At 44.2% G+C, this 27,500-nt stretch overlaps 1 protein-coding gene across 1 annotated transcript; it reads left to right on the plus strand.

The window, feature by feature from the left end:
• On the plus strand, positions 1 to 27,500 carry LOC115529043 (fibronectin-like). The gene is made up of 12 exons (XM_030337477.1): positions 1 to 259; positions 8,629 to 8,889; positions 12,424 to 12,684; positions 13,579 to 13,776; positions 16,425 to 16,472; positions 17,111 to 17,371; positions 18,376 to 18,636; positions 19,626 to 19,886; positions 23,498 to 23,758; positions 24,758 to 25,018; positions 26,647 to 26,736; positions 27,120 to 27,500. The coding sequence occupies exons 6-12, from the start codon at positions 17,266 to 17,268 to the stop codon at positions 27,395 to 27,397; spliced, it is 1,518 nt and encodes a 505-aa protein (XP_030193337.1). The 5' UTR covers positions 1 to 259; positions 8,629 to 8,889; positions 12,424 to 12,684; positions 13,579 to 13,776; positions 16,425 to 16,472; positions 17,111 to 17,265; the 3' UTR covers positions 27,398 to 27,500.

Below are 27,500 nucleotides of genomic sequence, written 5' to 3' on the forward strand. Positions count from 1 at the left end.
GCCATTCCTCCAGGAAATGTCCAAGTTTCCTACGTCAGCATTAGTACAGTGTCTCTTACCTGGGAAACACTGGCTGGTGAGGTGGAGGGCTACGTTGTGACCTGTTTCTGTGATTCGGAAACACATGGAGAGCAGACAACAGATTCAGAAAATGTGACATTCTACGATCTGAAGCCAGGGCTCAAGTATGACTTCCAAATTAAAACACAGCTGAAAAGCGGAGGACTCAGCCAGCCTGCCTTGGCATCTGCCCACACAGGTGAGTTAGCTTAGAAGCTACTAAAACCTTTCATACAAGTTTCATTTTACTCTTTTTGTTTATTGTTATCTGACTCTCCCCTTTACTTTAACCTACTATTATATTCCTATTTACTGGCAATATAAGATAGCTACACACACTAGTAGTATTATTGCGGGCCTTTATAAACAACATTCATGATCGTGCGCCAGTTGGAGCTGGAAAAGTCGGAAAGGGAAACGAGAATCTCTGACCTACGTGCGACGGAGCTACCATGTCTGAAAAAGGATTGACGCTTAACTACAAGAATAGAAATTAATTATCATAATTATTGATTATAAAAATGGTAATGATATTTCTTAAAGTAAAAATTTGTTGACATGAATTGAACAACCTATAGATTGCTGTCATCGTAAAATAACCCTTCAATAAGAACAAGTGCTATTAGTATTAACAATGCTAGATGTGGTATCGGTATACACTCGGCCGAGTGTATACAAGTTTCATACTACTCCATTTTTGTTTATTGTTATCTGACTCTCGCTTTTACTTTAAGCTACTATTATATTCCTATTTACTGGCAATATAAGATACCTCCACACACTAGTAGTATTACTGCGGGCGTTAATATACAACATTCATAATAGTCTGCCAGTTGGAGGAGGGAAGTCGGAAGGGGAAACGCGTCATCTCCGACCTACGTGAGTTCAAGCTACAATGTCGGAAAAAGGATGGACACTTCACTACAAGATTACTAATTAGTTATTATAATTATAAAAAAAATAATAATAATTCTGAAAGTAATATTTGTCGACATTAAGTGAACCGACTATACATTGCTGTCATCGTAAAATAACCCTTAAATAAGAACAAGTGCTATCAGTAGTAACAAGGCTAGATGTGGTATCAGTATACACTCGGTATCGGCCGATACTTAAAGGTCACATGGCATGCTACTTTATGGATGCTTTAATGTAGACATTAGTGGGCACCGAAAACAGTATTTGAAGACTTTCCTGAAATTCAGCCGTGGTACAGAATTATTGTCACGACACAGAACGGGAATCAATAGCACATCAAAAAGGATTTATTTCCATACAGTCCAGCGGGCAAATCAGATTCCAGGTACAGGCAGGGTTCGTAAACGGGCAGGCAGGCAGACAGATACTGACGGACAGCTACAGGCAAGAGATCCAAAACCGATAGGCAGAAGGCTTAATCCAAACAGGCAGGGTTCAAAACCGGGAAGAACAGTAACTATAGTCTCTCTTTAAAGAGCTTCACGCTAGTCGCACTCACGTGGCAGTCGGGTAGCAAACAGTACCTAACGTGACGATCTGACAAAGTGAGCAGAAAGGGCAGCGTTTAAATACTCCACCAATCAATGCAAAATGAGGGACAGGTGGACAGAGAAAATGGAGGGAACAAACAAAAGGCAGGAAGTTGCCCAAATAAGGACATGGGTGTCACCCCGGACACATGACCAACACATGGCTCCAACATAAACAAAGTCCAGAATTATCACACTCCAACAGGTAGGGGGAGACAAAAACAACAGTCCATGCGAGAATCCTCACAATTATAGCCACTACGATCCACATTGAGCTTTCCCCAAACGCGCCGTTTCGGTGTCTGTAGCTTTAATGCAAATTAGGAGGAGAGAGGCGGGTCAAGGAGGAGGGTGGGGGTGTTGCCCTGAGCAGCTTGCGGCCACGGTACCATGCGCTCTGTTAACAATGGATGCATCGCAATAGCGAGGCATACACAGCCTTTGGCCGTGTTTTGTAAACAGTCTAGAACACTCCGGGTGCTCCGGCGGGAGTCCTGGAGCTCTAAATCTAAATAATATCATATTATACGTTGATATCTATATCATATAATAGATATTATCACGGCCAAAAGCTGTATTCGCCTCCAGACGATATTATGAATCTCAAACGACTGCGTCGGGTTCTCCGACGTCTCTGGTTCTTCCACGTCCACATCAATCTGAAGTATACTGAACCATGAAATGGAGGGGAAAGGGATTGTTGCCCGCGATTGTTGACAGCGGTTGTCTCCCGCCGGATCCTCGCTTCCGAGGGACCACCGCCTCGTCAGCGGGCCGCACTTAGGCACCACTGCCTCCTGCAGCGGGCTGTGCCGAGGCAGTGGCCCCTTGGCAGCAGGAAGCGGGGCTCAAGCGGGAGACATTCGCGGTCAACAATCCCTTTCTCCTCCATGTCGTGGTTCATGTACTTCAGGGAGTTAAAGCCAAAGTTCCTTTCCTCCAATTCCTTTTCAACCATGGCTGAGATAACCCCCACTACGAGTCTCGTTGTGGAAGTACCAAAGACGAGAGTCCGACGTGTTATGCGCCACAACACCAACAGCAGAACGGCTATCCAAATAACAAAGAAGTGTACAACACTTGCGTTACAGTCCAGGAGCTCTATATCTAAATAATATCATATAATACATGGATATCTACATCATATAATACATATCATTACGGCCAGAAGCTGTGTGCGCCTTCAGACGATATTATGAATCACAAACGACTGTGTCGGGTTCTCCGCCGTCTCTGGTGCTTCAACGTCCACATCAATCTGAAGTAGACTGAACAACGACATGGAGAAGAAAGGGTTTGTTGCCCGCGATTGTTGACCGCGATTGTTGGCCGCGGTTTTCTCCCGCCAGAGCCTTGCTGCCGAGGGACCCCAGGTTGGCAGCAGGAAGTGCTTAGGCACCACCGCCACCTGCAGCGGGCAGCGCCGAGGCGGTGGTCCCTCGGCAGCGGGAAGCGGGGCTCAAGCGGGAGACATTCGCAGGCAACAGTCCCTTTCTCCTCCATGTCGTGGTTCATGTACTTCAGAGAGTCAAAGCCAAAGTTCCTTTCCCCCAATTCCTTCTCAACAATGGCTGAGATAACCCCAACTACAGTATCGTTGTGGATATAGAAGAGAAGTCAAACAACCGACGTGTAATGCGCCATAACACCAACAGCAGAACTTTTATCCATATAACAATGAAGTGTACAACACTTGCGTTACAGTGTGTGTAATCACACACAAACACACACACATGTGGCGCTCGCACGGTCATAGGCGGGCCAAAATCTCTGGGCTGGCAAGGCAGGGAAATGGGAGGTGACATCTCCCCTTTTGACGACATACGGGGAAAATTCCAAAACGGCGCGTCTGAGCTTCATTTTTTAGAAGGCAGAGCAGAATGCCTAATGCTCGTTGTACACCCAACGAAGCTTCTAGCTACTGGGGGAGCATAGGTAGGCTAGGGGAACTCATCATATTAATGTTAGAAAACCTAAGAAAGTGACATTTTCATGCCATGGGATCTTTTAGTTCATGAATCGGAATTGGTATCGGGAAGAAAAAATTTGCATCGGAACATCTCTCTTTCTATTCCTACCTTCTGGAGATAGATTCACATACTCGCGCAATTACTAGGTGCTGTAGTGGACATTATGGACACAATTCCCCATACTGTGTGTTACATTTATTTCCCTTGATATATATTCCCTTATTATCCTTGTTATGCTTATCATCAGTCGTGCGTTCTGCACGACATGTTATTGTGTTCCAATATAAGGGACGCTGTCTCTTTAAGGAAGCGGACCTGTTTTGGTTGTGATGACAACGGCGCGGTTTGTTTATTCCGTTTTTGTGAGCAACAATAAATGACACGCCGTTGCGTTGTCAACGTGAGAAATCGCTTCTTTTATCAAATCACGATTTCCACACTGGTGACCCCGACGTTTGTCTGCTGGACGCATTCCAGTGACACACCGAACAACTATGTCGACGAATGCTGTTTCATTGAAACTCCCGGAGTTCTGGGAGTCGTCGGCTTCTGCTTGGTTCGCGCAGACTGAGGCACAGTTCGCGTTGCGTGAAATTACCGCGGACACCACCAAATACTACTATGTAGTGTCGGCCCTCGGCAGTTCAACAGCAACAAGAGTGGTTAGTCTCCTGAAACATCCCCCTGCAGAGAATAAGTATACAGCACTCAAGGCTCACCTGCTGAAGACTTTTGAACTTTCTGATGCTGAGAGGGCTAGCCGGCTATTTTCTCTGCAAGGCTTGGGCGACAGCAAACCGTCTGAACTTATGGACAGGATGTTGGATCTGCTTGGAGAGCACAGGCCTGATTTCCTCTTCGTCCAGCTCTTCCTGCGTCAACTCCCGTCTCAGGTACGGGCTGCTTTGGCCAACACTGCCATCACTGATTGCCGCGCGCTGGCAGAGGAGGCTGACAGGTTTTTTCTGGCTGTTCAACACCCTGGCATGACTGCTGCTGCGCTCCATCCTGCGTACGCCATTGCAACCAACTCGGCCCAAGTCCATCACACCGCCGCCCCGCTCCCTGGTGACTCAGCGCTCACTGCAGTGGCTACAGTTTCGCACCGGCAACGTTCTGACACAAGCCTGTGTTTTTACCACGCTAAATTCGGCTCCAGGGCCAAGAAATGCCTACCACCTTGCAGCTTCAGGGGGACGGGAAACGCCAGGGCCGGCGCTCAGTAGTGGCTTTGAGTGTCGGCCGCACTGGCAGGCTGCTGTTCATCCAGGACACCATCTCCGGGCGCCGTTTCCTGTGTGACACCGGCGCACAGAGGAGCATTCTGCCTGCATTACCACTGGACATCCTGGCGGATGGATTTGGCCCCCCCCTGGAGGCTGCTAATGGTAGCCCCATACGCACTTATGGCACTCGACACGTTGCACTATGTTTTGGCGGTCCGCGGTTTAGCTGGGACTTTATCACAGCCAAAGTGGCTGTCCCCCTCCTGGGTGCGGACTTTCTATGCGCTTATGGGCTGCTGGTGGATGTCAAAAACCGTCGTTTGATTGACGCCACCACGTTTTCTTCATACACCTGCGCTCTCAGTGGTTTGGACTCCATCAGACTGTCTAGCGTGCTCTCGCAGGCCGACGAGTTTCATCGCCTGCTCGCAGAGTTTCCAGTGCTCACACAGCCCACCTTTTCTTCATCTACGGCCAAGCATGGAGTGGAGCACCACATCGCCACCAATGGCCCGCCTGTCTACGCCCGGGCACGACGACTAGACCCAGCCTAGCTGGCCATTGCCAGGGCTGAGTTTGACAGCATGGAACGCCTTGGCATCATCCGCCGCTCCAGCAGCCCGTGGGCTTCGCCTCTCCACATGGTTCCAAAGCCCGCCGGCGGGTGGCGCCCCTGCGGCGATTACCGCAGGCTTAACGACGCTACAACGCCAGATCGCTATCCAGTGCCTCATATCCAGGATTTTTCAGCACACCTGGCTGGCAAAGTTTTTTTTTCGAAGGTGGACCTCGTCCGTGGATACCACCAGGTTCCTGTCCAACAGCTCGATGTGCCCAAAACAGCAGTGATCACCCCTTTTGGACTGTTTGAGTTCTTGAGGATGCCTTTCGGCCTGAAAAACGCCGCCCAGTCATTCCAGCGCCTCATGGACTCTGTACTACGTGATCTGCCTTTCCTGTTTGTGTACCTGGACGACATCCTCGTGGCCAGTACCTCCAAAACCGAACACCTGGCCCACCTGCGGATCCTCTTCGAGCGTCTCAGCCAGCACGGTCTTATCATCAACCCAGCTAAGTGCCAGTTTGGGTTGACCACCATCGACTTCCTGGGACATCGAGTCACCAAGGGCGGGGCCGTGCCACTCCCATCTAAGGTTGACGCGATCTCGAACTTCCCACGGCCCGTCACAGTGAGGTCCCTGCAGGAGTTCCTGGGAATGGTGAACTTTTACCACCGCTTCATTCCCAGAGCTGCTGCAATCATGTGCCCCCTGCATGAGGCCTTGAGGGGGAAAATACCAAAACATCTGGTGGATTGGTCCTCGGAGAGAGACAAAGCGTTCATGGATGCAAAGGCCGCGTTGGCCAAAGCGACGATGCTGGCACACCCATCACCTGATGCGCCCATTGCCATCACAACAGACGCTTCGGACTATGCAGTGGGCGGTGTGCACGAGCAGTGGGTGGATGGTGCCTGGCAACCGCTTGCTTTCTTTAGCCGCCAGCTACGCCCGCCTGAACGCAAGTACAGCACGTTTGACCGGGAGCTGCTTGCACTTCAACTTGCCATCCGACATTTCCGTTCACTGCTAGAGGGTCGACAGTTTACAGCTTTTGTCGACCACAAACCCCTAACGTTCGCCATGGCTAAGGTGTCTGAGCCGTGGTCTGCCCGCCAACAGCGACAACTCTCTTACATCTCAGAGTTCACCACAGACGTTCAACACGTTGCAGGCAAAGCCAACCTTGTCGCAGACTGCCTCTCTCGCACCGTTGTGGGGGCCGTCCACCTGGGGCTTGACTACGCCCACATGGCAGCCGATCAGGCCACGGACCTGGATGTACAGGCACTCAAGACTGCTGCCACTGGACTGCAGTTGTCGGAGATCGCTTTTGGCAATGGCGGCACCATGCTGCTTTGTGACGTCTCCACTGGACAGCCACGGCCCGTCGTTCCCTCGGCATGGAGACGACGTGTTTTTGACGCTGTGCACAGCCTTTCCCACCCGGGTAGGAAACCATCTCAGAGGTTGGTGGCGGCCAAGTTTGTCTGGCATGGCCTCAAGAAGGATGTGTGTGACTGGGCAGACTCTTGTGTGGAGTGTCAGCGATCAAAAATTCACCGCCACACCAAGGCTCCGCTGGCGCATTTCCCGGTGCCGGAGCGAAGATTCGACCACGTCAACGTGGATCTCGTGGGTCCTCTTCCTTCCTCCCTGGGTTTCACTTACCTCCTCACCATGGTGGATAGGACCACTCGATGGCCGGAGGCTGTCCCATTGACATCAGGGACGACTGCTGAGATGGCGCGGGCGTTCATCGGTACCTGGGTTGCCCGGTTTGGCACCCCATCTGACTTGTCTTCGGACCGGGGCTCACAGTTTACCTCTGAGCTCTGGAACGCCATTGCGGACAGCCTGGGTGTGAAACTTCACCGCACCACTGCATATCACCCCCAGGCTAACGGACTTTGCGAGCGTTTTCATCGTGCTATGAAGGCCTCTCTTCGGGCCAGCCTCAAGGACAGTGGCTGGGTTGACAGGCTCCCTTGGGTCATGCTGGGCCTGAGGACTGCCCCTAAGGAGGACCTACAGTCCTCATCAGCGGAGCTGGTGTATGGCCAGCCATTGCGGGTTCCAGGGGATTTCGTTCCTGACTCTACAATTCCCTGGTCCTCAGCCCATCAGCGGACAGTGCTTCAGGATAGGGCTAGGCTTTTCGCGCCTGTGCCTACTTCACGCCACAGCCTCCCACAATCCTACACGCCCCCACGTCTTTCGTCAGCGGAGTACGTCTTCATCCGTCATGACGCACACCGGGGGCCGCTGCAGCCTCCTTACGACGGCCCGTTCCGTGTTTTGGAGACGGGGGTAAAGCACTTTGTGGTGGACATTGGCGGTAGGGCAGAGCGCATTTCTGTGGACCGCCTTAAGCCAGCTCATCTGGATGTGGACAAGCCTGTTGGGCTTGCCCAGCCTCCAAAGCGTGGGCGCCCTCCGGTGCGGCCCAAGTCCCTGAGGGTGGAGCCTAGGTTTTCCTCACACCGCCATTCTCCCTCCCGCCCCAATGCCTCAGAGGCGCCGCCGCCGTGCGCAGGGGCCTCGACCCACGCCCAAGTGCAGAGGAGTCGTTGTGGCCGAATTGTTCGCCCTCCTCCTCGCTGACTTTGGATTGTTTTTGTTATGGTGAATTCTTGGGGGACGTATGTAGTGGACATTATGGACACAATTCCCCATACTGTGTGTTACATTTATTTCCCTTGATATATATTCCCTTATTATCCTTGTTATGCTTATCATCAGTCGTGCGTTCTGCACGACATGTTATTGTGTTCCAATATAAGGGACGCTGTCTCTTTAAGGAAGCGGACCTGTTTTGGTTGTGATGACAACGGCGCGGTTTGTTTATTCCGTTTTTGTGAGCAACAATAAATGACACGCCGTTGCGTTGTCAACGTGAGAAATCGCTTCTTTTATCAAATCACGATTTCCACAGTGCCTTAATAAACATCATTCATAATAATGGACCATATAAAATAACTTTTGGATCAATAGAGGTTCATCATGCTGGAACTAACATCATACCTATTGGCTGGCCTCCAACTGAACAGCAAGTGGAATCTCATTATAATGTAGTCTACTCTTGCAAAATAAAATCACAAACAAAAGTAGACATCTGGAACCTTTGGCCTGGGACACAATACACTTTTAGTATCATTAGATTTGCGGACGTAAAATATAGAAAACAGCATCTGTATCGGTCTGCACTGTCATGCTTCATAGCATGACATCGATCCCCCTCTTAAAGTTAAACACTGATACAACAAAAAGGTAGCATGCTACATACATTTTTCATCTTTTACAGAGGCCATTCCTCCAGGAAATGTCCAAGTTTCCGGTGTCAGCATTAGTACGGTGTCTCTTACCTGGGAAACACCGGCTGGTGAGGTGGGGGGCTACGTTGTGACCAGTTTCTGTGATTCAGAGACACACGGAGAGCAGACAACAGATTCAGAAAGTGTGACATTCTACGATCTGAAGCAAGGGCTCAGGTATGACTTCCAAATTAAAACACAGCTGAAAAGCGGAGGACTCAGCCAGCCTGCCTTGGCATCTGCCCACACAGGTGAGTTATGCTTATAAGCTACTAAAACCTTTTCATACAAGTTTCATACTACTCTTTTTGCTTATTGTTATCAGACTCTCCCCTCTCCTTTAAGCTACTATTATGTACCTATTTACTGGCAACATAAGATAGTTACACAGACTAGTACTATTACTGCGGGCCTTAAAGGCCCACTATGCAACTTTTTTAGCCAAAATTACATTAAGTATGCAGGTTGAGAGTTATGCTGATGGTTCTGCATCCATTTCTGGGTCGATTGGTGGGTGTGTCATTTACCCATGTCGCCTCTCCAGTGAAAAAGCGCATATGCAACTTGCTCTGTTCGGACCGACACAATCCGGATGTGACGCAACGGAAGTATCCTCGAAAATGTAGTCAGATTGTAGTTTCGAAAATGCTTTACGGCACAGACACACACCCAAACATGGCACCGGCTAGATATAAACAGCCAGTTGCGAGGCAATTGTTGCATTCATCATGGATCAATCGACTAATGGTACGGCCACACCAACCGCGTTACTCGCGTTGGATAACGCGAGTAACGCGCCTAACCTGACGCTTGATCATTGTGTGTCACAAAAATGGTTCAACGCGCCCAACGCGCCTGTGGCTGCGCTAGAGTCCGAGGTAGGAAACCCAAACGCCGCCGTGTTTGGGTGCATGATAGAGTTTAGATCGGGTTAGATTAAATAATCTCGGATATAAATAACGATCTCATCTCATCGTCATCCGTTTACCCGGGGTCGGGTCGCGGGGGGAGCAGCTCAAGCAGGGGGCTCCAGACTTCCCTTTCCCGGGCCACATTGACCAGTTCTGACGGGGGGATCCCGAGGCATTCCCAGGCCAGTGTTGAGATATAATCTATCCACCTAGTCCAGGGTCTTCCCCGAGGTCTCTTCCCCACTGGACGTGCCTGAAACACCTCCCAATGGAGGCGCCCAGTGGGCATCCTTGCCAGATGCCCGAACCACCTCAGCTGACTCCTTTCTAAGTAAAGGAGCAGCGGCTCTAATCCGAGTTCCTCACGGATGACTGAGCTTCTCACCCTATCCCGAGACGCCAGCCACCCTTCTGAGAAAACTCATCTCGGCCGCTTGTACCCGCAATCTCGTCCTTTCGGCCATCACCCAACCCTCATGACCATAGGTGAGGATAGGAACGAAGATCGACCGGTAGATCGAGAGCTTTGCCTTGCGGCTCAGCTCTCTTTTCGTAACAACGGTGCGGTAAAGCGAACGCAATACCGCCCCCACTGCTCCGATTCTCCGGCCAATCTCACGCTCCATAGTACCCTCACTCGAGAACAAGACCCCGAGGTACTTGAACTCCTTCACTTGGGCTAAGGACTCATAAATAACGATAATCGGGTTAAATAACTTCACATGGTGTGTCTGGTGTGTTTCCAGCATTCGTAGTGTTGATCAGCAGATATATAGTCCGCCAAGACGTTGAGGTTGCTTAGCAACCAGAGACGCTGTCCATGCAAGTGAACGGAGCGTTGACTCTTCGTCATAACTATCAAACCAAACATCCTTCACATTCACCGAGCGAACATTATGAAAGTAAAATGCACATTTCTCGCTAAAAATGTTTCCATAAACGCATTTAATGGCGTAACTATGTTACTATTTCCACCCCCAGAATAAAGAAAGATGTCGGCCGTATGCTTCTGTGCAAGGGTCACTACTCTCTGTCGGTGATGTCGGGTCAAGCTCCACGCTGATTGGCTATTGTGGCTAAGCGTCACGCGTTGGAGCGTTGAAAGTTCTGAACTCCGGGCGTCGGTGCTTTACGGCACAGACCCCCAAACGCGGAACCGGCTCGATATAAACACAAGTAACTAAGGGATTGTTATATTCATCATAGATCAGCCGACTAAAAAGAGACAGAGAAACCCAATGTCGGAGGAACAGAAGAAGAGAAAAGGGAGACTGACCGACAGAGAGGCCAGACACGAGTAAACGTTGAGCAAGCTTTTCAGGAATAGCGTGAACTGAAAGAAAAAGAAGACTGCAAATCAGACGCCGACTCGGCCGTGTTGCTTTTGAAATTGAAAGTACCCTTGGGTGAACTTTGTCCTCGTGGTATTCTTGATGTTGATAGTCTCTGTACAAATGTGTTTGCTCAACCATTTTGTTGTGAGCCCTGTAAAAATTGTTTTCTCGACCGTTTTGTTGTGAGCCCTGTATGTTTCTAACTTGCTTGGTTGCAGCCATATAAACACCTTTGTTTCCATGGGTGTTTTGCTGTTCGTCCGTCTCGTCCCCCAGATACAGACTGAATCCCCGAATCCAGGTTCTTGTTTATTTAGATTATTATGTTGGCCAAACCTCTTACACTGATTGTTCTGTTCAACCTAAGATATAACAATTATAATCTAGGATATACATTCTCCCCGTCAACTATAAAAAAGGATGGATTTATGTTTATTGCAATACAAATACACTTTTTTAAAAATGTATAACCTTGCCTACACTTTATGAACATCTACTTCGGACATGGCTCCATGCATTCGCCGCCTTCTTTGAAAACAAATGCACATGGCTCGCGTAGAAGTGCATGGGGAAGGGTCGTCAACGAGTTGTTACGACAGTGTTGTGAAATATCTACTACGAAGCTGTAGGGGGCACTGTGTAGAGAAATGTGCGTGCCAAAACCAAGAAAACAGCCAAGAAATGCCCGAAGTTGCATAGTGGGCCTTTAATAAACAACATTCATAATAGTACGCCAGTTAGAGGTGGAAAGTCGGAAGGAGAAACGCGTCATCTACAACTTACGTGCGTTCAAGCTAATATGTCGGAAAAAGGATGGACGCTTAACTACAAGAATAGAAATTAATTACTATTATTCTAGATTATAAAAATGAAAAATATGTTTCTGAAAGTAAAATTTGTCAACATTGAGTGAACCGAGTATAGATTGCTGTCATCGTAAAAGAACCCTTCAATAAGAACAAGTGCTATTAGTAGTAACAATACTAGATGTGGTATCGGTGTACACTTTGTATCGGCCGATACTTATGTTCAGGAATCGGTATTGCTATCGGGAAGAATTTTTTTTTATCGGAACTTCTCTAATTCTATTCCTATCTAGTGGCCATTTAAGATAGCTAAACCCACTCGAACAATTACTAGGTGCCTCAATAAACAACATAAATAATAGTACATGAACAGAAATTAACCATTTAAAATTATTTTTGGATCAATAGTGGTTCATCATGCTGGAACTAACATCATTACTCTTGGGTGGCCTCCAACTGAACAGCAAGTGGAATCCCATTTGAATATGGTCTGCTCTTGCAAAATCAAGTCACAGACAAAAGTAGACATGTGGAACCTTTGGCCTGGGACACAATACACATTTAGTATCATTAGAATTACTGACGGAAAACATAAAAATGAGCATCTGTATCGGTTTGCACTGTTAAACATGCTTCATAGCAGGATATCAATCCCCCTCTTAAAGTTAAAAACTGATACAACCAGAAGGTAGCATGCTACATGAATATCCTTGTTTGTTTTTCATCTTTTACAGAGGCCGTTCCTCCAGGAAATTTCCAAGTTTCTAATGTCAGCATTAGTACGGTGTCTCTTATCTGGGAAACACAGGCTGGTGAGATTGGGGGCTACGTTGTGACCTGTTTCTGTGATTCAGAGGCCCACGGAGAGCAGACAACAGATTCAGAAAGTGTGAATTTCTATGATCTGAAGCCAGGGCTCAAGTATGACTTCCAAATTAAAACACAGCTGAAAAGCGGAGGACTCAGCCAGCCTGCCTTGGCATCTGCCCACACAGGTGAGTTATTCTTATAAGCTATTAAAACCTTTTCATACAAGTTTCATAGTACTCTTTTTGCTTATTGTTATCTGACTCTTCCCTCTCCTTTAAGCTACTATTATATACCTATTTCCTGGCAACATAAGCTAGCAACACAAACCGGTAGTATTACTGTGGGCGTTAATAAACAACATTCATAATAGTACGCAAGTTGGAGGTGGAAAATCGGAAGGGGAAAGGCGTCATCTCCGACCTACGTGCGCTCAAGCTACCATGTCGGAAAAATTATCTACACATTACTACAAGAATATGAATTAATTATTATAATTATAGAATTATATAAAAAATATAAAATTTCTGAAAGTAAAATTTGTGAACATTATGTGAACCGACTATACATTACTGTCATCGTAAAAGAACCCTTCATTAAGAACAACTGCTATATGTAGTAACAATGCTAGATGTCATGTGGTATCGTTATACACTCGGTATCGGCCGATACTTAAATTCATAAATCTGAATTGATTTTGGGTAGATAAAATGGCATTGGAACATCTCTAATTCTATTCCTGTCTAATGGACATTTAAGATAGTTACACCCACTCGCACAATTACTAGGTGCCTTGATAAACAACATTCCTAATTATACATGAACAGATATTAACCCTATAAAATTACTTTTGGATCAATAGAGGTTCATCATGCTAGAACTAACATCATTATTCTTGATAGGCCTCCAACCAGACAGCAACTGGAATCTCATTATAATCTGGTCTACTCTTGCAAAATCGATCTGCACTGGTCAACATGTTTCATAGCATTAGCTCAATCACCCTCTTATTGTTAAACACTGATTCAACCAGATGGTAGCATGCAACATGAATATGCTTGTCTGTTTTTCATCTTTTACAGAGGTCATTCCTCCAGGAAATGTCCAAGGTTCCGATGTCAAAAGTAGTACAGTGTCTCATGCATGCGGAACACCTGCTGGTGAGGTGGAGGGTTATGGTTGGACCCGTTTCTATGAGTCAGAAACACACGGAGAGCAGACAACAGATTCAGACAGTGGGTCATTCTCTGATCCTAAGCCAGGGCTCAACAAAGACTCCGGTAAGAGCAGAGGAGGTGGTTTGTGCATCTTTATACACAACAGCTGGTCTATAAACACAACAACTATAGACACACACTGCTCCCCGGACTTAGAGTACATTACAGTTAAATGTCGCCCATTTTTTCTGCCCAGAGAGTTAACAGTAGTGCTAATCACGGCTGTTTACATTCCTCCCGATGCCAACGTTGGCATAGCTCTCTCTCTACTGCTAAAAGCCATAAACACTCAGCAGCGTGCTCACCCCGACGGTGTTCACATCATAGCTGGTGATTTTAATCAGGCAAACTTAAAGTCTGTCCTGCCGAAGTTTTATCAGCACGTGAAGTGTCCGACCAGAGGGAAAAACACATTGGACCATGTTTACACTAACATTAAACATGCTTACAGAGCCATACCACTACCTCAATTAGGCCAGTCAGACCACCTCTCTGCTCCTTACCCCCGCATACACCCCTCTCAGGAGAAGTGCACCACTACAGACCAAAACCATCACCAAGTGGCCTCAGGATGCACTTTCCCAACTACAAGACTGTTTCCTACACACCGTGTGGGATGTTTTTAAACACCAGGACCTGGCTGTCCACACAGAATCTGTACTTTCCTACATCAAGTACTGCGTGGGAAACGTCACAGTGGACAAACGCATTCGTGTGTTCCCCAACCAGAAGCCCTGGATGACCAGCCAGGTCCGGACGCTCCTCAAGGTCCGCAACGCCGCCTTCAGGTCTGGAGACAGAGAGCAGTACAGCGCTGCTAGAGCCGACCTGAGGAGGGGAATTAAGAAGGCAAAGGCGGACTACAGGAGGAAAATAGAGGATCACCTCTCTGAAAACAACCCACGGCAGGTGTGGCAAGGCATTCAACAGTTGACAAACTACAGGGGACGCAACACCACAACTGTGAACTCAAGTATCTCGCTGGCAGAAGAACTGAACTTCTTTGCCCGCTTCGAGACATCAAGGACATCACAGACCTCAGCTTCATCACCACCCCAGCCCCCACCAGCTCACAGCACCCACTCACTGACTGTACAGGTGCAGGATGTGAGACGTGTGCTTAGTGGAGTTACCCCAGGAAAGCTGCCGGACCAGACGGACTTCCTGGGAAGGTCCTCAAGGGCTGTGCTGACCAGCTCTCACAGGTCTTCACAACAATTTTCAACCTCTCCCTGACACAGGCCATCATCCCAGCCTGTCTAAAGTCCTCCACCATCATCCCCGTACCCAAGAAATCAGCACCGGACACTCTGAATGACTACCGCCCAGTAGCACTCACACCCATCATTATGAAGTGCTTCGAGCGGCTGGCCCTCCACCACATAAAAGCCTACCTCCCCCCAACCTTAGATCCTCACCAGTTCGCTTACAGAGCGAACAGATCCACCGAGGACGCCATTGCCATGGCCCTTCATGCTGCGCTGAGTCACCTGGAACACCGGGAGAGCTACGTCAGGATGCTCTTCATTGACTACAGCTCAGCCATCTACACCATCATCCCGGCTATCCTGGTCTGCAAACTGTCAGCCCTGGGTCTCGACCCGCTCACCTGTTCCTGGATTAGTGACTTCCCCACAAATCGACCCCAGAAGGTGAAACTCGGTCCCCACTTCTCCTCCACCTGCACCCTCAGCACAGGCTCTCCACAGGGGTGTGTGCTGAGCCAACTCCTGTACTCTCTGTACACCTTCGACTGCAGTCCCACCCACCCCGGCAACACCATAGTGAAGTTTGCGGACGACACAACGGTGGTGGGACTGATAGAGGGAGACGAGTCTGCCTACAGGGATGAGATCCTGAAGTTAACATCGTGGTGTTCAGACAACAACCTGGCATTGAACATCACAAAACTAAGGAGATCATCCTGGACTTCAGGAAAAGCAGAGCAGACCCGGCTTCCCTCTACATCAACGGTGACTGTGTAGAGAGAGTCCACACCTTCCGCTTCCTGGGCACCATGATCTCTGCTGGCCTCTCCTGGACTGCCAACACGGCAGCGGTCATCAAGAAGGCTCAGCAGCGGCTTCACTTCCTCAGGGTGCTCAGGAGGAACAACGTGGGAGAGAAGCTGCTGGTGACCTTCTACCGCTCCACCATCGAGAGCTTTCTGACGTTCTGTATCTCGGTGTGGTTTTCACAGTGCACTGAGGCAGAGCGGAAGAAACTCCAGGGAGTGATAAACACCGCACAGAGGATCACCGGCTGCCCCCTCCCCTCCCTGAAGGACATATACATCTCCCGCTGCCTCAGCAGAGCGGAGAGAATCACAAAGGACAGCTCCCACCCTGGCTTTCACCTGTTTGACCTGATGCCCTCTGGCAGGCGCTATAGGTCCATCAGAACCAGGTCTTCACGGTTCAGAGACAGCTTCTTCCCTAAAGCTGTATCCACCCTGAACACACACATGCACTGACCCCCGACTGACTGACCCCCCCCCTAACCTCCCACTGCTGTATTGTACTTTACTTTATTTTACTTTATTATTTATTTTACATTATTTACATTTCTATTTGGTATACTGTTGTTCTTGTTCTATTTATATATTTATTTATTTTCTCGAATGCACCAATTGGGAAAGCTTACTAAAAATTGCAATGACAATAAAAGGCTTTCTATTCTATTCTATTCTATTTCTATTTATGTCATCCAAGATAAAAACAGAGGACTCATCCAGCCTGCCTTACCATCTGCCCACACAGGTGAGCTATGCTTATAAGCTACTAAAACCTTTTCAAACAAGCTTCATGCTAATCTTTTTGCTTATTGTTACATTACTCTCCCTTTTACTTTAAGCTACTATTATATACCTAGTTACTGGCAATATAAGATAGCTACACACACTGGTAGTATTACTGTGGGCGTTAATAAACAACATTCATAATAGTACGCAAGTTGGAGGTGGAAATTCAGAAGGGGAAACGCGACATCTCCGACCTACGTGGGTTCGAGCTACCATGTCGGAGAAAGGATGGACGCTTATCTACAAGAGTTTGAATTAATTATTATAATTATAGATTATGAAAATAAAAAAGTATATTTCTGAAAGTAAAATTTGTCGACATTAAGTGAACCGACTATACATTGCGGTTATCGTAAAAAAAACCTTCAATAAAAACAATTGCTATTTGTAGTAACAGTGCTAGATGTGTTTTTGGTATACACTCGGTATCAATAGAGGTTCATGATGCTGGAACTAACATCATTACTCTTGGCTGGCCTCACACTGTTAAACATGCTTCGTAGCTTGATATCAATACTCCTCTTAAAGTTAAACACTGATACAACCAGTAGGTAGCATACTACATGAATATGCTTGTTTGTTTTTCATCTTTTACAGAGGCCATTCCTCCAGGAAATGTCCAAGTTTCCGATGTCAGCATTAGTACGGTTTCTCTTACCTGGGAAACAGCGGCTGGTGAGGTGGGGGGCTACGTTGTGACCTGTTTCTGTGATTCAGAGACACATGGAAAGAAGACAACAGGTTCAAAAAGTATGACATTCTACAATCTAAAGCCAGGGCTCAAGTATGACTTCCAAATTAAAACACAACTGAAAAGCGGAGGACTCAGCCAGCCTGCCTTGGCATCTGCCCACACAGGTGAGTTATTCTTATAAGCTACCAAAACCTTTTGATACAAGTTTCATGCTACTTTTTTTGATTATTGTTTTCTGGCTCTCCCCTCTAATTTAAGCTACTGTTATATACCAATTTACTGGCAACATAAGATAGCTACACACACTGGTAGTATTACTGCGGGCGTTAATAAACATCATTCATAAAAGTACGCAAGTTGGAGGTGGAAAGTCCGAAGGGGAAACGCGTCATCTCCGACATACGTGCGTTCAAGCTGCCATTTCGGAAAAAGGATGGACACTTAACTGCACGAATATGAATTAATTATTATAATTATAGATTATGAAAATAAAAAATATCTTTCTGAAAGTAAAATTTGTCGACATTAGGTGAATCGACTATACATTGCTGTCATCGTAAAAGAACCCTTAAATAAGAACAAGTGCTATAAGTAGTAACAATGCTAGATGTGGTATCGGTAGACACTCGTATCGGCCGATACTTAAATTCATGAATCGGAATTGGTATCGATGAGAAAAGAATGGTATCGGAACATCTCTGATTCTATTTCTATCTTGTGGCGATTTAAAATAGCTACACCCACTCAGACAATAACTAGCCTAACTAACTTGCCTTATTAAACAACATTCATAATTATATATGAACTGAAATTAACCATATCAAATCATTTTTGGATCAATGGAGGTTCATCATGCTGGAACAAACATCATTATTTTTTGCTTGCCTCCAACTGAACAGCAAGTGGAATCTCATTATAATCTGGTCTACTCTTGCAAAATCTAGTTACAGACAAAAGTAGACCTCTTGAACCAATGGCCTGGGACACAATACACTTTTAGTATCATTAGAATTAATGACGGAAAACATATAAATCAGCATCCGTATCGGTCTGCAATGTTAAACATGCATCATAGCATGATATCAATCTCCCTCTTAAAGTTAAACACTGATATAACCAGAAAGTATTATGTTACTTGAATATGCTTGTTTGTTTTCATCTTTTACAGAGGCCATTCCTCCAGGAAATGTCCAAGTTTCCGATGTCAGCATTAGCACAGTGTCTCTTACCTGGGAAACACCGGCTGGTGAGGTGGGGGGCTTCGTTGTAACCTGTTTCTGTGATTCAGAGACACACGGAGAGCAGACAACAGATTCAGAAAGTGTGACATTCTATGATCTGAAGCCAGGGCTCAAGTATGACTTCCAAATTAAAACACAACTGATAAGCGGAGGACTCAGCCAGCCTGCCATGGCGTCTGCCAACACAGGTGGGTTATGCTTATAAGGTACTAAAACCTTTTAATGCAAGTTTCATTCAACTCTTTTTGCTCATTGATATATGACTCTCACCTCTCCTTCAAGCTACTATTATATACCTATTTACTGGCAACATAAGATAGCTACACAGACTAGTACGATTACTGCAGGCCTTAAAAACAACATTCATAATAGAACGCCTGTTTGAGGTGGAAAGTCGGAAGGAGAAACGGGTCATCTCCGACCTACGTGCGTTGGAGCTACCGAGTCGGAAAAAGGATGGACGCTTAACTAGAAGAATACTAATTATTTATTATAATTATAGATTATAAAATGGAAATGATAGTTCTGAAATTAAAATTTGTCGACATTGAGTGAACCGACTATAGATAGCTGTCATCGTAAAATAACCCTACAATAAGAACAAGTGCTATTAGTAGTAACAATGCTAGATGTGGTATCGGTATACACTCGGTATCAGCCGGTACTTAAGTTCATGAATTGGAATTGGTATGGTGAAGAAAAATATGTTATCGGAACTTCTCTGATTCTATTTCTATCTTGTGGCGATTTAAGATAGCTACACCCACTCGCACAATAACTGGGTGCCTTAATAAACAACATTCATAATTACACATAAACAGAAATTAACCATATCAAATTACTTTTGGATCAGTAGAGGTTCATCATGCTGGCACTAACATCATTACACTTGGCTGGTCTCCAACTGAACAGCAAGTGGAGTCTCATTATAACCTGGTCTGCTCTCGCAACATCAAGTCACAGACAAAAGTAGACATCTGGAACCTTTGGCCTGGGACACAATAAACTCATCAATAGAATTACTGACGCAAAACATACAAATCAGCATCTGTATCAGTCTGCACTGTTGAACATTCTTCATAGCGTGATATCAATCCCCCTCTTAAAGTTAAACACTGATACAACCAGAAGGTAGCATGTTACAAGAATATGCTTGTTTGTTTTTCATCTTTTACAGAGGCCATTCCTCCAGGAAATGTCCAAGTTTCTGATGTCAGCATTAGTACAGTGTCTCTTACCTGGGAAGCTGCGGCTGGTGAGGTGGGGGGCTACGTTGTGACCTGTTTCTGTGATTCAGAGACACACGGAGAGCAGGCAACAGATTCAGAAAGTGTGACATTCTACGATCTGAAGCCAGGGCTCAAGTATGACTTTCAAATTAAAACACAGCTGAAAAGCAGAGGACTAAGCCAGCCTGCCTTGATATCTGCCCACACAGGTGAGTTATGCTTATAAGCTACCAAAACCATTTCATACAAGTTTCATACTAGTCTTTTTGCTCATTGTTATCCGACTCTCCCCTCTACTTTAAGCTAATGTTATATACCTATTTACCGGCAACATAAGATAGCCACACAGACTAGTAATATTACTGCGGGCCTTAATAAACAACATTCATTATAGTATGCCAGTTGGAGGTAGAAAGTCGAAATGGGAAACGCCTCATCCCTGACCTACGTGCGTTGGATTGACCAAGTCGGAAAAATGGATGGACGCTTAACTACAAGAATAGAAATAAATTATTATAATTATAGATTATGAAAATGGAAATGATAATTCTGAATGTAAAATTTGTCGACATTAAGTGAACCGACTATAAATTGCTGTAATTGTAAAAGAACCATTCAATAAGAACAAGTGCTATTAGTAGGAACAATGCTAGATGTGGTATCGGTATACACTCGGTTTCGGCCGATACTTAAGTTCAGGACTCGGAATCGGTATCGGGAAGATTTTTTTTCTCTATGATCCTTTCTAATTCGATTCCCATCTACTTGCCATTTAAGATAGCTACACCCACTAGCACAATCACTGGGTGCCTTAATAAAAAACATTCATAATAGAACATAGACAGAAATTAACCATATACAATTATTTTTGGATCAACTCTTGGCTGTCCTCCAACTAAACAGCAAGTGGAATCTCATTCTAATCTGGTCTACTCTTGCAAAATCAAGTCACAGAAAAAAAAGACTTCAGGAACTTTTGGCCTGGGAAACAAAACACTTTTAGCATCATTAGAATTACTGATGGGAAACATACAATTCAGCATCTGTATCGGTCTGCACTGTTAAACATGCTTCATAGCATGATATCAATACCTCTCTTAAAGTTAAACACTGATACATCCAGAAGGTAGCATGCTACATGAATATGCTTGTTTGTTTGTCATCTTTTAGAGAGGCCATTCCTCCAGGAAATATCCAAGTTTCTGATGTCAGCATTAGTACGGTGTCTCTTACCTGGGAAACACCGGCTGGTGATGTGGGGGGCTACGTTGTGACCTGTTTCTGTGATTCAGAGACACACGGAGAGAAGACAACAGATTCAGAAAGTGTGACATTCTACGATCTGAAGCCAGGGCTCAAGTATGACTTCCAAATTAAAACACAGCTGAAAGGCGGAGGACTCAGTGAGCCTGCTATTGCATCTGCCCACACTGGTGAGTTATGCTTATAAACTACTAAATCCTTTTATACAAGTTTCATGCTACTATTTTTGCATATTGTTATCTGTCTCCTCCCTCTCCTTTAAGCTACTATTATTTACCTATTTACTGGCAACATAAGCTAGCAACACAAACTGGTAGTATTACTGCGGGCGTTAATAATCAACATTCATAATAGTACGCAAGTTTTAGGTAGAAAATCGGAAGTTGAAATGCGTCATCTCCTACCTAAATGCCTTCAAACTACAATTTTGGAGAAAGGATGGACACTTAACTACAAGAATGTGAATTAATTATAATAAATATAGACTTTAAAAATAAGAATTATGTTTCTGAAAGTAAAGTTTGTCAACATTAAGTGAACCGACTGTAGATTGATTTCATTGTAAAATAACCTTTCAATAAGAACAAGTGCTATTAGTAGTAACAATACTAGATGTAGTATCGGCCGATACTTAAGTTCATGAATCAGAATTGGTATCGGGAAGAAAAAATTGTAACGGAAAATCTCGGATTCTTTTTCTACCTTGCGGATGTTTAAGATGAATAGACCCACTTGCACAATGACTAGGTACCTTAATAAACAACATTCATAATTATACGTAAACAGAAATTAACCATGAAAAAATAATTGTTGATCGATAGAGCTTCATCATGCTGGCACTAACATCATTACTCTTGGCTGGCCTCCAACTGAACAGCAAGTGGAATCTCATTATAAACTGGTCTACTCTTGCAAAATCTAGTGACAGACAAAACTTGACATCCGGAAACTTTGGCCTGGGACACAAAGCACTTTAAGTATCATTAGATTACTGACGGAAAACATACAAACCAGCATCTGTATTTATCTGCACTGTTAAACATACTTCATATCATGATATCAATCCCCATCTTAAAGTTAAACACATATACAACCAGAAGGTAGCATCCTAATTGAATATGCTTGTTTCTTTACATCTTTTACAGAGGCCATTCCTCCAGGAAATTTCAAAGTTTCTGATGTCAGCATTACTACAGTGTCTCTTACCTGGGAAACACCGGCTGGTGAGGTGGGGGGCTACGTTGTGACCTGTTTCTGTGATTCAGAGACACACGGAGAGCAGACAACTGATTCAGAAAGTGTGACATTCTACGGTCTGAAGCCAGGGCTCAAGTATGACTTCCAAATTAAAACACAGCTGAAAAGCGGAGGACTCAGCCAGCCTGCCTTGATATCTGCCCACACAGGTGAGTTATGCTTATAAGCTACTAAAACCTTTTCATACAAGTTTCCTACCACTCTTTTTGCTCATTTTTATCTGACTCTCCCCTCTACTTTAAGCTACTATTATATACCTATTAACTGGCAACATAAGATAGCTACGCTGACTAGTGCTATTACTGCTGGCCTTAATAAACAACGTTCATAATAATACGCAAGTTGGAGGTGGAAAGTCGGAAGGGGAAACGGGTCATCTCCGACCTACGTGCGTTGGAGCTACCAAGTCGGAAAAAAGATGGACACTTCACTACAAGAATATGATGAATTATTATAATTATAGATTTTAAAATTGAAAATGATATTTCTGAAAGTAAAATTAGTTGACATTAAGTGAACCGGCTATAGATTGCTGTCATCGTAAAAGAACCCATCAATAAGATCAAGTGCTATTAGTAGTAACAATGCTAGATGTGGTATCGGTATACGCTCGGTATCGGCCGATGCTTAAGTTCATGAATCGGAATTGGTATGGGGAAGAAAAAAATGGTACCGGAACATCTCTGACTCTATTTCTATCTTGTGGGGATTTAAGATAGCTGCACCCACTCCCACAATTACTAGGTGCAGGGTTTAATTTGAGCCGGATCCTGCCGGAACAAGATCCGGCACTTCTTAATTTTGGCCTCCCTGTGTTCCGGTACTTATTTGTGCAGATCCGGTACCTTTCGTGAAAAAATAAATAATAATAATAAATAAATAATAATATGCACTGACTAGGTGCGTTAATAAAAAACATTCATAATTATACATAAACAGAAATTAACCATATAAAATTACTTAAGGATAAATAGAGGTTCATCATTCTGGCACTAACATCATTACATTTGGCTGGCCTCCAACTGAACAGCAAGTGGAATCTCATTATAATCTGGTCTACTCTTGCAAAATCAAGTCTCAGACAAAAGTAGACTTCTGGAACCTTTGGCCTGGGACACAATACACTTTTAATATCATTAGAATTACGGACAGAAAACATGCAAATCAGCATCTGTATTGGTCTGCAATGTTAAACATGCTTCATAGCATGATATCAAGCCCCCTCTTAAGGTTAAACACTGATACAACCAGAAGGTAGCATGCTACATGAATATGCTTGTTTGTTTGTCATCTTTTACAGAGGCCATTCCTCCAGGAAATGTCCAAGTTTCCGATGTCAGCATTAGTACGGTGTCTCTTACCTGGGAAACACCGGCTGGTGAGGTGGGGGGCTACGTTGTGACCTGTTTCAGTGATTCAGAGACACGTGGAGAGAGGACAACAGATTCAGAAAGTGTGACATTCTACGATCTGAAGCCAGGGCTCAAGTATGACTTCCAAATTAAAACACAGCTGAAAAGCGGAGGACTCAGCCAGCCTGCCTTGGCATCTGCCCACACAGGTGAGTTAGGCTTATAAGCTTCTAAAACCTTTTCATACAAGTTTCATGCTACTCTTTTTGCTAATTTTTAACTGACTCTTCCCTCTACTTTAAGCTACTATTATATGGCTATTTACTGGCAACATAAGATAGCTAAACACACAGGTAGTATTACTGCAGGCATTAATAAACAACATTCATAATAGTACGCAAGTTGGAGGTGGAAAGTCTGAAGGGGAAACGCGTCATCTCTTAACTATGTGCGTTTAAGCTACCATGTCGGAAAAAGGATGGACACTTAAGTACAAGAATATGAATTAATTATTATAATTATAGATTCTAAAAATAAAATTATGTTTCTGAAAGTAAATTTTGTCGACATTAGGTGAACCGACTATATGTTGCTGTCATCGTTAAAGAACCATTCAATAAGTACAAGTGCTATTAGTAGTAACAATGCTAGATGTGGTATAGGTATACACTCCGTATGGCCCGATACTTAGTTTCAGGAATTGGAAACGGTATCGGGAAGAAGAAAATTTTATCGGACATCTCTAATTCTATTCCTATCTACTGGCCATTTAAGATAGCTACGCATACCCTCACAATTACTAAGTGCCTTAATAAACAACATTCATATTAGTACATAAACAGAAATTAACCATACATAATTCCTTTGGATCAATAGAGGTTCATAATGCTGGAACTAACATCATTACTCTTGGCTGGCCTCCAACTGAACAGCAAGTGGAATCTCATTATAATCTGGTCTACTCTTTCAAAATCAAGTCACAGACAAAAGTACACGTCTGGAAACTTTGGCCTGGGACACAATACACTTTTAGTAGGCCTATCATTAGAATTACTGACGGCAAACATACAAATCAGCATCTGTATCGGTCTGCTCTGTTAAACATGCTTCATAGCATGATATCATCCATTCTTAAAGTTTAACACTGATACAACCAGAAGGTAGCATGCTACATGAATATGCTTATGTTTGATTTTCATCTTTTACAGAGCCCATTCCTCCAGGAAATTTCCAAGTTTCCGATGTCAGCATTAGCACAGTGTCTCTTACCTGGGAAACACCGTCTGGTGAGGTGGGGGGCTACGTTGTGACCTGTTTCTGTGATTCAGAGACACATGGAGAGCAGACAACAGATTCAGAAAGTGTGACATTCTACGATCTGAAGCCAGGGCTCAAGTATGACTTCCAAATTAAAACACAGCTGAAAAGCGGAGGACTCAGCCAGCTTGCCTTGGCATCTGCCCACACAGGTGAGTTATGCTTATAAACTACTAAAACCTTTTCATACAAGTTTCATACTTCTCTTTTTGCTTATAGTTATCAGACTCTCCCCTCTCCTTTAAACTCATATTATTTTTAGAGTTGTTCTGATACCAATACAAGTTTCGAAATTTCCACCGATAATGCCTAAAATGTAGTATCGGCTATCTGCGATTACGCAAGTTTATGCGCCAATCCGATGCCATCACATGACTAGCTTATGTACTACAGTCAAAGAACATCACAAACACTTGGGGTGTTATGCTGTGTTCGTTAAAGGTCAGATGTGGAATGTCAGAATGGGAAACGGGTCATTTCCGACCTATATGCGTTCGAGTTATCAAGTCGGAAAAACATGGATGCATGGACGCTTACTGACAAGAATACAAATTCATGCTCATAATTATCGATTCTAAAAATGAATAAACTAGTTCTGAAGTAAATTTTGTGGACAGTAAGTGAACCAACTATAAATTGCTGTGATCGTAAAATAACCTTTCAATAAGAACAATTGCTATTAGTAGCTACAATGCTAGATGCTTTATCTATTTATTAGTGCTGTCAGTTAAACGCGTTATTAACGGCGTTAACGCAAACCAATTTTAACAGCGTTATTTTTTTTCGCGGGATTAACGCAATTCTTTTATAAAAATATATATGTATATATTTTTTTTTTTTCTTTGGCTCAAAACATAGAAGCAGTAGCCTGACTGTTATGTTCAAGGCAGTATGTTTGTATGTTCATCGTTTAATTGCACTGTAGGCTTTTTTTTGTATCGTCCTGTTTTGATCAGTATATGCCAATGTTGTTATCAATAAAAAAACATTTGCACAAGGCAAGCCGATGCACTTCTCCATGTTGATAAGAGCATTAAAATGAGAACAATTAATGGGACAAAGAAATCAAGGGATATTTAGCATAGAAAAAACATTTGTGATTAATCGCGATTGCTCGCGATTAATCGTGAGTTAACTACGACATTAATGTGATTAATCGCGATTAATCATTTTAATCGCTTGACAGCACTACTATTCATACATTTTAATGGATGATAATAAGGTTTAGGAATAGGCATCGTGAGGAAATAAATGCTATCGAAACATCTCTAACATTCTTCTCATACCTTCTAGCAATTTAAGATAGCTAGACACACTAGAACAATTACTAGGGGCCCTAATAAACAATGTTTATAATAGCACATTGAAATAATAGAGGTTCATCATATTGGCATTAACGTCATTACTTTTGGCTGGGCTCCAACCGAACAGCAAGTGGAATATCATTATCGTCTTGTCTTCTCTTGCAAAACCAAGTCACAGACTATCCACATCACAGATTCCTGCAAAGTAGACATCTGGGACCTTTTGCCTGGGACGCAATACACTTTTAGTATCATTAGGAGAGCAGACGGAAAACATACAAATCAGCATCTGTATCGGTCTGCACTGATAAACATGCTTCATAGCATGAGATCAATCCCCCTCTTAAAGTCAAGCACTGATACAACCAGAAGGTAGCTTGTTGTTGCATGAATGTTGGTTTGTTCTAAATCTTCTATGGAGGCTTAAAGTTTGCCTTAAAAATAATAGTTAATCTAAACTATTCTTATGTCCACAGAAACTAAACAGGAGAGTTTGCGGGAAGATCTTAATGAAAGGTTGCCAAGCGTCGTAACTCCACCTGATCACTGCAACTATCAACTTATTGGTAAGGTTAAGCCCGTAATATGCTATGATTCTGGTCCAGTACACACCAAGCAGCAGCAATGACCGCATGTTTGTTAAGCCCTGGGCTAAGCGACTAACATGTATTTCCTCTAACGAACCTCTAATGAGGTTGGATACAGAAAGACCTGATAACATTCTAAGTCAATGAGAGAAAGCGTGATTTAATTATTTAAATAAAAAGCTAATAAAGTCTCCCTTCGTTTGGTTAACATCTTATTTGTTCATCTCCAGAGTATGTAATTTGAGTGGTCCTGTTTGACTGTTTTGAAAAATGTAACATTATTGAATTTTAGCCCTTTAATGCAAGGCCACCATTCAAATAGTAACTAACTGGTCTAATTGTCATTCATCTTTAATTTGCAGAAGTTCCATCTTTTGGATCTATAGAGGTTCATCGTGCTGGCACCAACATCATCGCTCTTGGCTGGGCTCCAACCGAACAGCAAGTGGAATCTCATTATCAGCTTCTCTACTCTTGCAAAATCAAGTCACAGGCTATCCTGATCACAGATTCCCGCAAAGTAAACATCGGTGACCTTTTGCCTGGGACGGAATACACTTTCAGTATCATTAGGATTACTGACGGAAAACATAGCAAATCAGCATCTCTATCGGTTTTCACTGGTAAACATGCCTCATAACATTAGATAAATCCTCCTTTTAAAGTCAAACACTGATACAACCAGAAGGTAGCATGCTACATGAATATGCGTGTTTGTTTTTCAGCTTTTACAGAGGCAATTC

Source organism: Gadus morhua, chromosome 17 (genome assembly GCF_902167405.1).
Source record: "Gadus morhua chromosome 17, gadMor3.0, whole genome shotgun sequence".
In the NCBI taxonomy this organism is placed as follows: domain Eukaryota; kingdom Metazoa; phylum Chordata; class Actinopteri; order Gadiformes; family Gadidae; genus Gadus; species Gadus morhua.

Excerpts from the sequence above, each read along its gene's own strand:
- LOC115529043 (XM_030337477.1), top strand. The coding sequence starts at position 17,266 with ATGACATTCTACAATCTAAAGCCAGGGCTCAAGTATGACTTCCAAATT. Across the intron at positions 17,372-18,375 it reads CTTGGCATCTGCCCACACAG|AGGCCATTCCTCCAGGAAAT; the intron begins GTGAGTTATTCT and ends CATCTTTTACAG. Across the intron at positions 18,637-19,625 it reads CATGGCGTCTGCCAACACAG|AGGCCATTCCTCCAGGAAAT; the intron begins GTGGGTTATGCT and ends CATCTTTTACAG.